This window comes from Carlito syrichta, unplaced genomic scaffold (genome assembly GCF_000164805.1).
Source record: "Carlito syrichta isolate Samal-C Ts95f unplaced genomic scaffold, Tarsius_syrichta-2.0.1 Scaffold308084, whole genome shotgun sequence".
Classification (NCBI taxonomy): domain Eukaryota; kingdom Metazoa; phylum Chordata; class Mammalia; order Primates; family Tarsiidae; genus Carlito; species Carlito syrichta.
In genome coordinates this window covers 233,378-246,781 of record NW_007252180.1, presented here as the reverse complement: position 1 = coordinate 246,781, position 13,404 = coordinate 233,378, and the positions used below count along the sequence as shown (strand labels likewise).

Genomic DNA, 13,404 nt, shown 5'->3' with positions numbered 1-13,404 from the left:
TGCTGTAAGCTCCCAAACCAAGAGGTGCAAGAAAGCATGGCCTGACGGGGCCACCATTCTCATTTAGAATAAATGTGTTATACGATTGAATAAATCGCAAAGCTGCATACCTATTTAGAAGTTAAAGTGCAGCCTAGATCACTGTTGTTAAATGAGGATGTCAACACCTGCTTCATTCTAACAGAAAAGCAAACAGACTTCCATAAGCAAGTGACAGCTACCAGCATGAGTTGGGAGACACTGTTTTGGTGGGTTGAGGGTTGTGAAGTTGGTGAGACTTTATTTGTATCATTTTATACCAGGGGAGGAAATTGTATAGTTGCTTTTGGTGAAGGCTTTTCTCTCTGAAGTTGCTTGTTTTTGCTTTGTGTCTGTAATAAGACAGTTGATAGGGTGCAAACTGTCTTTAAATTTTAAAGGTATAGGATACCTGATCTCAAACCAGGTGAAGTGGGGACCAAAGTGAGGCCCAAACTTTATCTGTACAATGATCATTTGTATACCTAACCCTGAGTTGTACCCTATATTTTTAAAATAAAAATTTTTTTAAAAAGTCACTTGGAATAGTTAAAAAATCTAAAGGTATAACTGTACATCCACCTTTAGTCAGTGCTAAAGTGTCAGCACAGATCAAAACTTTCCTTCCAAGCTGCCTGTCAGGATGTGTTAACTCTGTCACTGATACTGTCTTTTAGTGATCATAATCACAGGCTTTGACTAGTACGAATCACCAGCATCTCATTAGTAAAGCAGCTTGCTCTTTACATAGAGGAGTCCAGTGAGGAGTAACCACCACACTACGAGAAGACATTTTAGTATGTAGTGCAATGGATCTTATTGGTTCAAAATCCTCTTCCACTCCCTACCCACAATATTTTTAATCCCATGAGACACGGTTGTCAGCTCCTGGCCAAGTGACCACCACCATAGAAGAGATTCTTTCATGATGATTTGGCATGATGCCTTTCTGGCCCCATGCATTCTGAAGGATGCCCAGGCATACAAGGCCAATAGACACCTTAGGCAAGCCATGACAACCAACAATCTGTAAGGCTTTCAGAATTTAAACTGTGCTCTCACATCACATTTTTCCTACTTGGTCTGATCTCAGTGCAACTTCATGGAGTATGATGACTAGCCCTCTGCAACAGAGGAGGTGCCCTGAGGTTGGAAAAGAACAGATGAATCATCCCAAGTCACAAAACAAGGAAGGGGAGGAAGCCTTGAACTCAGGTTCCAGTTCACCGCTTTTCCCACTTGCATTTCACCTCCCTCAACTGCCATGAAAGAATGGAGAAGACATCCAGGCCAGGCTGGAGGAACTGGAACCTCATTTAGGCGGGTTTCTCGTTTAGGGGCACTCCATTACAGTCAATACAAGGAAAACAGGAAACAGGGACTAGTCTCAAGGTAAGGAAGTTCGGTCATGCTCTGCTTCACTAAGGAAAAGGTCAACTGCTACAGAGGTATGGGAGCAGTTCTCAAGTTAGGGTTGTACATGCCATTCAGCTGAACCCTTTTTGTTCTCTTGACGAGTTTGTGTTTAACCTGTTTGTCATCCAAGGACTGTCATTCAATAATGCAGCTACCTGGAGTGCTGTCCTTGCCGGTAAGTCAAAAGACCTGTTGATTGTTCCCACCCTTGTGTTTTCTTGTTAAAAAAAATTATAGGGTCAGGTGGATTGGAGCACCAGCCTTGCCATTTTCAAGACTGGGCCTTCAGAGTTTTAGCTTTCCTGTGCCAGGAGAAAAAGTGTGCCCATGGATGGGACACAAGCCCTAAGAATGCAGCTACTGTGGGTAGATGTTGGCCAAGCAAGATGTTTGCCTATGATGAAATCTCCCCAGCAAACCAGTGTCTGAGTGTTCCTTTCACAAGTGCCAAACATCTTCCCGCTGGCCCCAGTTGCACACTCATTCTAGGCAGTTCTGTCTTATGAGATGTCCCTGAGCTACCTCTACCTTCTACCTGAGAGCCACCTCTCCTGAGTCCTGGTGTCAGGAGGAACTGCCCTGGGCTGGCCAAGTTGATGCTTTGCTAATCTGATCAACTTTGTGCTAATGAGTACTAATGACTACAGAGTGGCTTGAGTCTCCTTGATTTAGGCCTATGGGGTCCCCAAGGCATAAGGATTAGGAATAAAGGGATAATGTCATATACCAATGGGCTGATGGAAAATGATTTTTAAATAGTTGGGCCTTTCAGAGCCTTTCAAATCACAACACCTGGACAATTCTTGTCTCAAGGCTGGACTTGGCTGAGTTAGAGATGGCCAGCCAGCAGGAGAAGCCCTCATATCCTAGACGAGACGGCCCAGTTTCTGACCCATAGCAGCTGCAGGATTGGGTTCTAGGATTGTTGGGGGACCCAGGACAGTGGGTGAACCATAGCTGGGGTGACAGTCATGGTGGGTGGGCTGTGCAACCAGCCCTGCAATAGGGGCCAGGCACCTCTGAACCTCTGCACCTTCTTCTGTGGAGTTGCCATGGGAGAACTCCCAGTAAGTGGCTTCTGATAGATGTTGACCATCCTGTAGCTCAGAGAAGGCCTGTGGAGCTCTGGCTGGAGGGAAGGAACCGTTGTGAGCACTGGCACAGTAGGTAGAAACTGTGCTGGGAGGTGACCCTGGTGGAGAGTGAGGATCTGGAGTGCTGGCCGCAGGTTCATGCTGGTCTCCTCCTGCACACACAGCCGGTGCAGCCAGCCTCATGCCTGCCTTGTCTTCCTTCTCTGGGTGCCTGTCTTAAAGCTGTGCCATGTACCGCCACTCTGCTGTGCACAGTCCTATGTTTCTTTTTCTGCCAAGGAATAAAGGCACTATCATTTTCATGCTAAGATGGGAGAGAAAGTAGACACAGCATTTGTGCGTGGACCAAGAATGAAAGTAAATGGTGTGGAAACGGCCATGGGCACCTCATATCTTGGAAAGATGGGGGTGTCAACACCCAGCAAGACAGAGAGCCAAGGGGACAGAGGCCTCCTGGAGTGCTGCCGTGGGGCCCTTGCCCTGGTGGTGTCCCCATCACCACACATAGCTTCCTAGCCCATCCTTGTCTGTGTCTCTGTTCTCATCCATGTCTCCCTCCTTGCCCACATCTCCAACCGCGTCCTTGTCCCCATTCCCATCCTTGTCTACATCCCTGTCCTCATCCATTTGCCCTCCAGGGAAGTTCACCATGATGGTCACCACCCAGAGGACACATGTGCCCTGACCCCTGCAGTCAGCCCAGTGTCCTCCCATTAGTCTCTGACCTCACAAGGCCCTGGGTCATGGGACGGTGGAGGGGAGAAACCCACACTCAGAGAAGAGAACACCCAGGGGAATTTAGTGAAGCCCACAGGTACATTCTGTGACTCCAAAACAGTCAACAGAGGAATGCCCACCCCTGTGTGCCCAGGGTACAGGGGCCACTGCTGGATTTCATCTCATGCAGCACTTAACAGTCCCGCCAGATCATGATGTCCACACCGTGTATATCCAGCCAAACTGAGTCCTGGGAGAAGGAAGCTTGTCCAAGGCCTCAGAGCTCAGTGGGGCCAACTGGAGCCAAGGACGATGGGACCCCACCCCATGTCACCCTCCCTTCAGCAGGCGGCATCTAGCAGCGCATGCCCAGCACAGAATCATCTCAGGGCTGCAGGTAAGAGGCTGTGTGTTCTCCAGGGCTTTCCTCTGAGCCAGGTCTGCATGCTGAACCAGACACTCCACATCTCCTGTTAGATGTCTCACAAGCACCGAAACACAACATGGGCAGAACGGAACTCACTATGTCTACCCCGATATGTTAATTCTTACGTGCCTCCTGAGACAGGCAGCCATCCGCTCTGTGACCAGAAGAGCAATGTGTCCTCGGCCCTACCCCTTCCTCATCCTCACCCACGTGCTCTTGTACCCAGTCCTGTGAGCCCTGCCCCAGGTGCCCTCCAGACTCCCCATAGACACCAGCCTCATCCACATTCCCGTCCTCTTCCCTGTCTCTGTGCCCATCCTCATCCCTGTCCCCATTTTGTCCATGTCCCCATCCTCGTCTATGTCCCTGTTCTTATCCACAACCCCTTCCTTAGCCCTATCCCCATTGCCATCCTTGTCCATCTCCCCATCTCGTGTAGGTCCCTCTTTTCATCCACAGCCTCATCCTTGTCCCTGTCCCATCCCCATCCTCGTCTACATCCCTGTTCTCATCCACAGCCCATTCTTGTCTATGACCCCATCCTCATCCACCTCCCCACCCTCGTCCCTGTCTCCATCCCCATCCTTGTCTACGTCCCTGTTCTCATCCATGTGCCCATCCTTGTCCACATCCCCATCCTTGACTGTGTCCCTGTTCTCAGCCACATCCCCATCCTTGGCTACGACCCCATCCTAGTCTGTGTCCCCAACTTCGACGGCGTCCCTGTTCTCATCACAACCCCATCCTCATCCGTGTCCATGTCCTTGTCCCTGTTCATGTCCCTGTCCATACCACCAACCTCATCCACGCCACCACATCCCTCCTCCAGACAACCGGAGTGCCTTCTACACCATCTCCCAGGCATCCTCCTGGTCACTTCCATCCTATGTTCCTCAAGCTGAAGCCAAGGAGTTTTTAAAAACACAAATGTGTCACAACTAAAAATGCAAATCAGACCCTATCATTCTCCTTTAAGACCCTGCAGTGATGTTCCATTTGATAATGGTAAATATGCCCCCAATTTGCCTTTAAGGGATTTCCTCCAGGAGTCCCTCTCTGACTTCTCAGACTGTCAGGGCCTTGCTGTCTGAGCAATTCTCCACATCCTTTCACTGCACGGGTATCCCTCATCTCCTCTAGTTGGGACAAGGCCAGCATTGCTCTAGGACGCAGCTGTGACCCCAGCGCCTTACGTTATGGGAGGAAAGGGGAGGGGCGAAGAGAGATGGAGGAGACAGCGAGGAAGGAAAGTGCAGGCATGAGATCAGGACACCCATCTTTCTGGATGCTGGCAGAATTGTCACTGTCCCCTCCCAGACCTGTGACTTCACTGGGGTTTCTCCCGAGCCCACAGATTTGCACATTCAACTGCCAGCACTAGACCTCGAACATCAAGTGCAAGTGGCCCCACACCATACCTCTGGTCAGCCCGCAAAACCCACTTCACCAAGGGCAACTCCAGCCTCCCAGGGCTGGGCTGTCTTCCATCTAACAATCAGAATCTGCTCCCTCCCCTGCCACCTGGTCCAGGCCACAGTCACTCCAGATAGGATGGCCATCGGTGCCGTCTCCTGGCTCCACTCTTGCTTCCCTTCCCTCATGCCCAGCTACCACAATCTGCTCTCGATACCATGGGAAAATCCACCCTTCTGAAGGTCTTAGATCATGTCACTATAGGCTAAAGTCCTCCTGAGGCCGATTCCCCCAGAAGATGACTCGAGATAGGGATTTAAGGGTGTCATTCATCTGGGGGATACCAAGGAGAGGTGAAGGTAGGAGAGACAGGAACCAACACAGGGGCATAACCAAGCAAAAGGCACTGTGGGATTTACACGTTTTAGCCCATAAAAGCATGAGCCGCACTTCTGTGAGTATTGGCCTAGGCTGCCCCAAATTCCCAGCGGATGAAGGGTGACCCCTGAGGGAGCAAGCCCTAAATAGACATGAATGCGAGTATGAAGCAGAGCTCACTTTCCTGAGCTATTATGCCAGAAACAGTCAGAGGGAGGCCAGACGCCATCCTGGAGCCAGTGGCATCAACAGCCACATGCTCATTTGCAGGTGAGAATGTGTTCCTCCCATCAGCGCTATTTTTAGCCCATAAACTCCCTTTGTATAAAACAGTGATGGTTGAAGCAGTATCCTAGTACTTAGTTTAGCACCTTCCCCTAATCTCTCCCTGAACACCGTTCCTATAGCTCTACACAGGTAGCCCTGTAAACGATGACAAATGAAATTACTTCATATCATTGACTCATCTGCACTCAGGGTAAAGCCATGATGAAAACTGGCTTTCACAACTTCTAATTACAGAACCACCTGCAACCTCCATCCCCGCCAGCAGGGCAGGTTAGTGCCAATCTTGGAGGCTGACAGCGCTGACCTCCACTCCAGCAAACACTTGTCAAAATGCCAGGAGTAATTACTTGGCTGTTTAGAAAGGAGTAATGGGGTGTAGCTCCCACTGTCTCTTATTTCCTCAAGCCTCCATCCAAAGCCTAACCCACCCCAAACCTCCTAGAGCTGTGGTCATGAGGCGCCTGCTCTCTGGCAGGCAAAACCTCCCTCTCACCCTACTGTCTGCTGGTCTCTTCTTCAGCCCGGGAGAGGGGAACCCACTCAAGCAGGAGTTCTTGTTCAGTCTTGAGTCCACGTGGCCAAGTGGGTCCTTGGCTGTGAGACTGCGGCTATTCTCTGTGGCTGGGCAGAGGCAGGGACCACTGTCCTTGGGTCAGGTCCTACTGCCAGTATCTGCTGCCAGTGTCTCCCTCCCACCATGCCTCTGTTTGTTGTTCAGGATTCAAGTGCACCCTGGGCCATGGCACCCTCCCTGCATGGTGGCCAGAGGGGTGCTGACATCCAGCCCAGATGGATCACTTCCTGTCCAGATCCTCCATATGACCCAGCAATCCCTCTTCTGGGAGTATACCTGGAGGAACTCAAATCATTCTACAAATAAGATACCTGCACATGCATGTCTACTGCAGCACTATTCACAATAGCAAAAACATGGAACCAACCGTGCTACCCATTGAAAGTAGACTGGATTTTTAAAATGTGGTACATACACACAATGGAATATTATGTAGTCATAAAGAAGGACAAAATTGTGAACTTTGCAGCATCTTGGATGGATTTAGAGTCTCAATACTGAGTGTTCTATCACAGAAAAAGAGAATTGAGTATCACATGTTCTCACTCATAAGCAGACTCTGAACATTTACCATAATACCATAAGAAAGGGATTGGCAGTAGTGGGGCACTGCTGGCGGGGGGCACATTCAACAATAAGGGTACCTGATCTCAAACCAGGTGAAGCAGGGACCAAAGACAGGCCCAAACTTTACCTGCACAATGACCAATTTGTATACCTAATTCCAATTGTACCCCACATTTTTAAAATAAATAGATCATTTTTTTAAAAAGAGAGAGAAAAAGAAAAAAGAAAATTCGGCAGTCTGCTCACACACGCTCTGCTGCCGCAGGAGGCCACCGCCTCGAGGGGCGGTGCTGCCCTGCATACTCCAGCTCTGACTGCTTCCTCAGCTTTATCGTGAGGGCCTGGATGAAAGGGAGGGCTCGGACCTCTGTTCTTGAAAGACCCTCTGGTCCTCTAACTTTACATCTCACAGGAGAGCACGGGGCCTTGTAGTCTTCTTCCATTAAGTTTTTAACAGGTGTCTCATCCATCTGTACGTCTACACAATCTTCTTAGCAAGTGGCTTTTTTGAGCCTTTCCAAAGCATCCTCCTTAACTTCCAATACAAAAGTGTCTCTCCACATCCACATCTCATTAGTTCTTTCTGCTTTAGCCCAATCTCCAAATCACGCTGGAGGTGTAGGGAGCATGAACAGGTTTTGGGCCCCAGCACCATCTCTGCCCCCAATGGCTTCCATGGATGACGAGTCAGCACATGGGAGCCAGATGCAAGACGTTTGCTGCATGTGAACTGATGCTGTGGCAGAGGCTCCTCTCTGCCCTGCACCAGGGGCAGCTCCCTGGGAGGCACCAAGGTGGAGCTGATTTCAATCAGCTGTGGTGAAATTCAAGCCCAAATCCTTTCTAGTAGATGCTGAGGACAAAACTCTCACATTGCAAAGTCTGATTATAAATTCGGCCTCTCCGGCTTCTTCCTGGCAACTCGGGCCATGGTATTTATCCTCCTCTCACCTTCAGTCCCCTGGAAGCTCTACCCACAGTCCAGTTTCTCTGTGGAGCCTTGTATATATAACCAAGCTCCCTCCCCTGACCTTCCAGACGTGACATCCACTTTCCTGACTCGGTGTCCACTTCCCTGATGAACTCTAGTGGCCCAACAGCCCCAGCACCAGGCTTGCGCTCCTAGAGAGCAGAGCCACTGACATCCTTGGTGTTTCACTGCCTTAGGGCAGCATGATGTTTTGTCCAAGAGGGGATCTACACAGGGTGGATGAGACTGTGACACGCTGATCCCTGCTTGTGTCAACAGTGAAGACTGGTTGAATGATAGGTATGTGTTACAGAAGGATTTATTTCACTTCATTATCCTCTTCAAAATAAACACCATGGTCTATTTTACTCAGATGTCAGAAAACTGGGCGGCGCTCACTAAGTCAGAACCTCTAACTGAACATGGGGATCTGGAACTCCATGGGCTATGGGGTCTGGCCACCCCAGGTCCAGAGTTCAGACCTGAGCCAGGTTTCAGGGAAGGTCCAAGAAAAGCCTCTCCTTCCATGTAGACAACGTAATATCTGAGATGCACAACACTCTTCCTCCTCGTAGACCACACAATGTCTAGACATACAACACTCTTCCTCCATGTAGACAGTGCAACAACATTTGAAACACACAACACCCTTCCTCCATGTACATGATGCAACATCTAGACACACAACACTCTTCCTCCACGTAGATCACGCAATGTCTAGACACACAGCACCCTTCCTCCATGTGCATGATGCAACATCTAGAAACACAACACTCTTCCTCCATGTAGACCACGCAATGCCTAGATGCACAACACGGAGGACAATGCAGCAGAGAAGACTCTCCCAGTCACGTGCCAACTTCGTGGAGATGTTCCCCAAGTAGAAGCAAACAGAGCTTTGAAAAAGTCATCATGTTCTTTGAATAAGGAGGTGTCTATTATTTGAAATGACATAGGGTGTCTCTCCAACAAGCCAAAGGGAAAAATGGAAGCCAAATTTCAAGTCTTAGAGGCTTTGCTCATATGAATGAAGTGTAAGACACCAAGACCAAAGGAAGAACAATAGCTCAGGATAGACTGCCTTGCTGGTGCACAGCCAATAAATGAGCTGCACACACCCCTACATGGATGCCCAGCAGAGCCAGAGAAGAGAAGCCTGAAGAAACACCCCGAACTCAAGTCCGAAGGAAATGCCACAGAGTGTGCAAGGTAACTATTGGGGATACATCACAGGCAGCCCACAAGTAGGGATTTCTACTGAGAGAGAGGGACAGCAAAAACAAATACTTTTTTTCTAAAATGATTAAATTTTAGATGATTAACATTTTCTTTGAAAGAAGCAATGCAAAAATTGCTTAGAAATAGACCATCTAAGAATACATTCCCAAGAAAATAAAGACTAAAAAAAGGATTTTTCTGATCTGCCCAGTTTGACTAGATGACTTGGCCACAGAGATTAAAAGTAACTACCAGTCATTTCTGTATAATTTGCAGTACAGTAAGTACCTCCTGATGTAATATCCACTTATTTTTAATATTCACTAATACCTTATGCTCATACTTGAGGTCATAAATTAGGCAGAATTCCCAGAAAAGAGTCACCTAGGATAAGGAAGAGATCCTGAATAATGAAAAGCAGCTGCGTTCATCATTCAATATAAATACCACATGATGTTTGATGGGGACTAATGTGGTATTAACTATACGCCTATTCATTAAGTTTTGTATCATTTTGTGTAAAATTAGCAAAATGAATGCCCTTTAAATGCTATTGCCAGGGTTATGTCTCCCTTCATTAATAATAACAAAGCACGTCTGCAGTGTTGTGTCATCAGGCCCCTTGAGGCAACCAGATGCAAACAGTACTTGGGTCTCCAGGCAGCTTGCATGTGGCCGCAGCACGTGAGATTTCCAGTCATGGTAACAGAGAACTCTATTAAGTACTGCACGCTGTTGATGGACACAGGAGGTCTCACTGCGGTCTTTCCAAAACGTGTCTGCTCCAACAATAACATTAGGTCATTTGCAACGGCGCTATTAAGATCCCACAGTATCTTTTAAAACTAGAAGTCACAAGAAACTCCTTTCAAGTTTGAAATTCTTTCCTTGCTAGCAAGTGAGCATGTCCACCTCTCGTGTGGACACTGCCACTGAGTGAGAGGTTGTTCCTCTTCATGGTACTAGCCACCAATCCAAGGCAGATTTGAACCAGTATCCACTACATTTGGGCATTTCTACTGTCTATAAGATCCTTATGGTCATAAATTTTCATAATCCTTTCCCTATATATCACCAGGTATATTCATAACACCATGGAATTATTCAAAATATAAAAAGAGCTATTTTTTAAGTCATGTATGTGTGTTAACAATTCTGCACATGTACAACCAGCAAGCAACATCCTAGCTGGTACAGTCACAGTAGTTAATATAAATGCACCAGTGTAAGTTAGCAAATTTGAGTATCTAGGAAGTTGTTGATACGAGAACTTAATGCAACTTCCCCTTGACATAGCATTTTGCTATGTAACATGAATACATGTTAAACGACCAGGAAACTAGATTTCAAATAATCAACTTCATTTTCTCTAGAAAGCTATAAAATACATGAAAAGCCTTTGTCTGTGAGTACATTTTCATAATTTTTTTTTAAAAAAAGATTCAAAGACTGCATTGCATTCCATTTTATTACACCCATAGCATCCTTGGGGGATTACTTCCCAAAAGTATTACTTCCCAAAACAGGAGTGAATTGCCAATTGCAGAACACTTGTTAGTGCATTTCTGCATGAAACCCTGTTAAGTGATTTGGTCTTAAATACATTCAAGAAATCACTTATGCTGAGGAACTAGTATAAGTAAGATAGGTGCTGCTGGGGAGGGACACAGCCTGGAACCCACAAAGAGTTAAAGCCATTATTAGTGACATTTCTGTTCTTTTTAGGTGACAGGGTATTTAGAATGAAACCCACTGATTTCCTTTTGCTGGGAACATATTAAACTGCTCAGCTAAAGTAATGATTCTGGGCTGCTTTGCCAAGTTGTATCCCAAGCTCCAAATGCCTTACAATGAAATACAGCGATAAAATGAAGTCCAGGGCTTCCACTCTCTACAAAGCTTAAACCTCTCAGACTTCTTGAGGTTAGTACAACTTTGCAAAGAATTATTTCTTAATCCAAAATTCTTACCTGTTCCCCAAAATCTCTACCTTTGGCAAAGAAGTTAATAAGGGCACAAATATATCCTGTAAGTCAAACCAACGGCCACCAGCATAGATAAGACTAACACTTTATTCCATTACATAGGATATGGCAACTCTGTTATATCTTATTTACTGTCACTGGATAAAGAAACTTTATGTTAATGGGATGTTGATACAGTGAAATCTCAATTAATGAGCACTAAATATCCAAATCTCTAAATCAACCAGAATATTTTTGCTACATTCTGCACTGAAAAAAAGACATACTCATACATTTCAGTTAAAAAACAATAGTTCATATATTTGTCAGTATAAAGGATTGTCTAAAACAAAGAGTCATTTTCTTCTGTGTCTGGGGTCAGTGCATTCAGCCACATCTCTGAACAATGATTCTAGAATACGAAAGAGTCCTGCCAGCTGAGTCATCCTAATCTGCTCAAAACCATCAAGCTAAGGTTCTGTTTATTGTATTCTTCTAGCTAGACAAGAGGAATGAGCAATACACTTTACAAGAGTTTTCAATAAGCTAAAAAAAAGAAACATCAGGTGTAGGAGAATGCAAAAATTGTGTCTGCCACGCCATTTTGTTCCTCAAGACTCTAGTTAGTAAAGTTTTGTGTTTTCCACTCAGTGACAATCACTGATCATATAACAAAGATTGCTCAAGCTCTATCAGGAAATAGGTCTCAAAAATGTGTGACTAGGAACACCAAAGAAACTGGGATCTAAATAGTGAAACAATCTAGAAGCTGCTCTATTTTTATTTAAATCTCCCAGATCCTGTGCTCAATCTCCATCAGCAATGGATAGGAGCTGAGCCAGTGTGTGTTCCTGGTCTAGTATAAAATGAAAAATCTCAAAACAAAATTGCATTTCCTCTGTTCACGCAAGGGTTATTAGAGACCAGGTCCTTGCTCTTCTAAAAACCAGAATTTCCCTCTGTCACACACAGCCCCATGTCTTCCATCTTCTCTCTGAGCCAGGTCCATACATCATGATAATCTGTTCCCTCTCCAAACAACCAAGGCCCAAGCAGTGCTCGAAGATGGCCATGTCACCCTGCAGCAACTCAGTAAAACCCTCTCATCTCCACAGCAACACCCGCTTTCTGGGGAGACTGAACTTTCTTCTGGATTGCTTCATACTGTGTGTCTCTCTTTGCTCTCTGTGAAGAAAGTGTGTGTGTGTGTGTGTGTGTGTGTGTGTGTGTGTGTGTGTGTGTACACACGCGCATGCAGGAGTGCGTATGTAGAATCAGTCTTACCTGTGGCCTTTGCGACATCTGCAGTGGTCACGTTTTGGGCATTGATGTTCACTTTGAAAGTCACTGCTGGACCCAGAATCCTGGAAGAGATCATTTAAAGATGAGTTCATAACTGAGTTAATACATCACATGGCTTCTCTGATAATGACATGGAAAATGCTGATATGCTCAGGAAAACACATGTATCCAAGGTCACTGTGTTCTCCAGGTGTGACCTCTGCTGGGTGCTGGCTTTCTTTCACACTGTGACCCTTTGTTTCCATTTTCCAGCAATTCTGTTTCACAGGCTTTGCTTTTCTGAAACATACACTGCTCCTATCATAAAAAAATTCAGATCAACCCCAATAACCCAACAATAGCAAGCAGATACTCTTGCAAAGTAAAAAGAAAAATTGTTATGGAAACAGAATTTAGTATTTGGTCCCCAAGGGAGCTGCATGAATCAAGAGCAAAGAGGAAAGAGACTAGTATTTTTTAAATTCTCTTGACAGGACCCATTTAGAGAAACTACCAAAGTCATTAAGAACTATTCAGTATAAAAACGACTGGTGGGGAATTGCTAGACAGGAATTATCAAAATTGTTTGAAGTTTTTAAAATACCATGCTGAACACAGTTTTAAAAAATACATCCCTTTTTTAACCATTTAATTCATATGAAGACCCCATATGCTGTAGGAACTGAATGTTGTACCTATAGCAATCTCAAATTGGAACAGGAATTTTGGGCCTCAGAAACAGATGGACCCTTCTGCACAGATGGCAGCCATAGGTAGCTTTTCATGGAACAGACCACCTTAAACATCTTGTAAGAGGTGAATCACCCTAACAGACAAGAAATGGAAATAGCCGGCCAGGCACAGTGGCTCACACCTGTAATCCCAGCACTTTGGGAGGCTGAGGTGAGAGGATTGCCTGGCAACTTGGTGAGACCTTGTCTCTATAATACACCAAAAATAAAAATAAAAATAAATTAGCCGGGTGTATTGGCACACACCTGTGGTTCCAGCTACTTGATTTCAGGTCGAGACAGCGGTAACTGTGAGCATGCCACTGCACTCCAGCCTGGGAGACACAA

The 13,404-nt window shown here is 46.1% G+C and overlaps 1 protein-coding gene across 1 annotated transcript in view; it reads right to left on the bottom strand.

The window, feature by feature from the left end:
• LOC103267246 (receptor-type tyrosine-protein phosphatase N2-like) overlaps positions 1-13,404 on the bottom strand; it is a gene marked incomplete at its 5' end in the record, with an annotated part of 321,627 nt that overhangs the window by 170,870 nt on the left and 137,353 nt on the right. Inside the window, one exon of the mRNA XM_008064845.2 lies at positions 12,329-12,408. Within this exon, the coding sequence (XP_008063036.2) occupies positions 12,329-12,408 (80 nt within the window). The remainder of the gene's footprint in view (positions 1-12,328; positions 12,409-13,404) is intronic.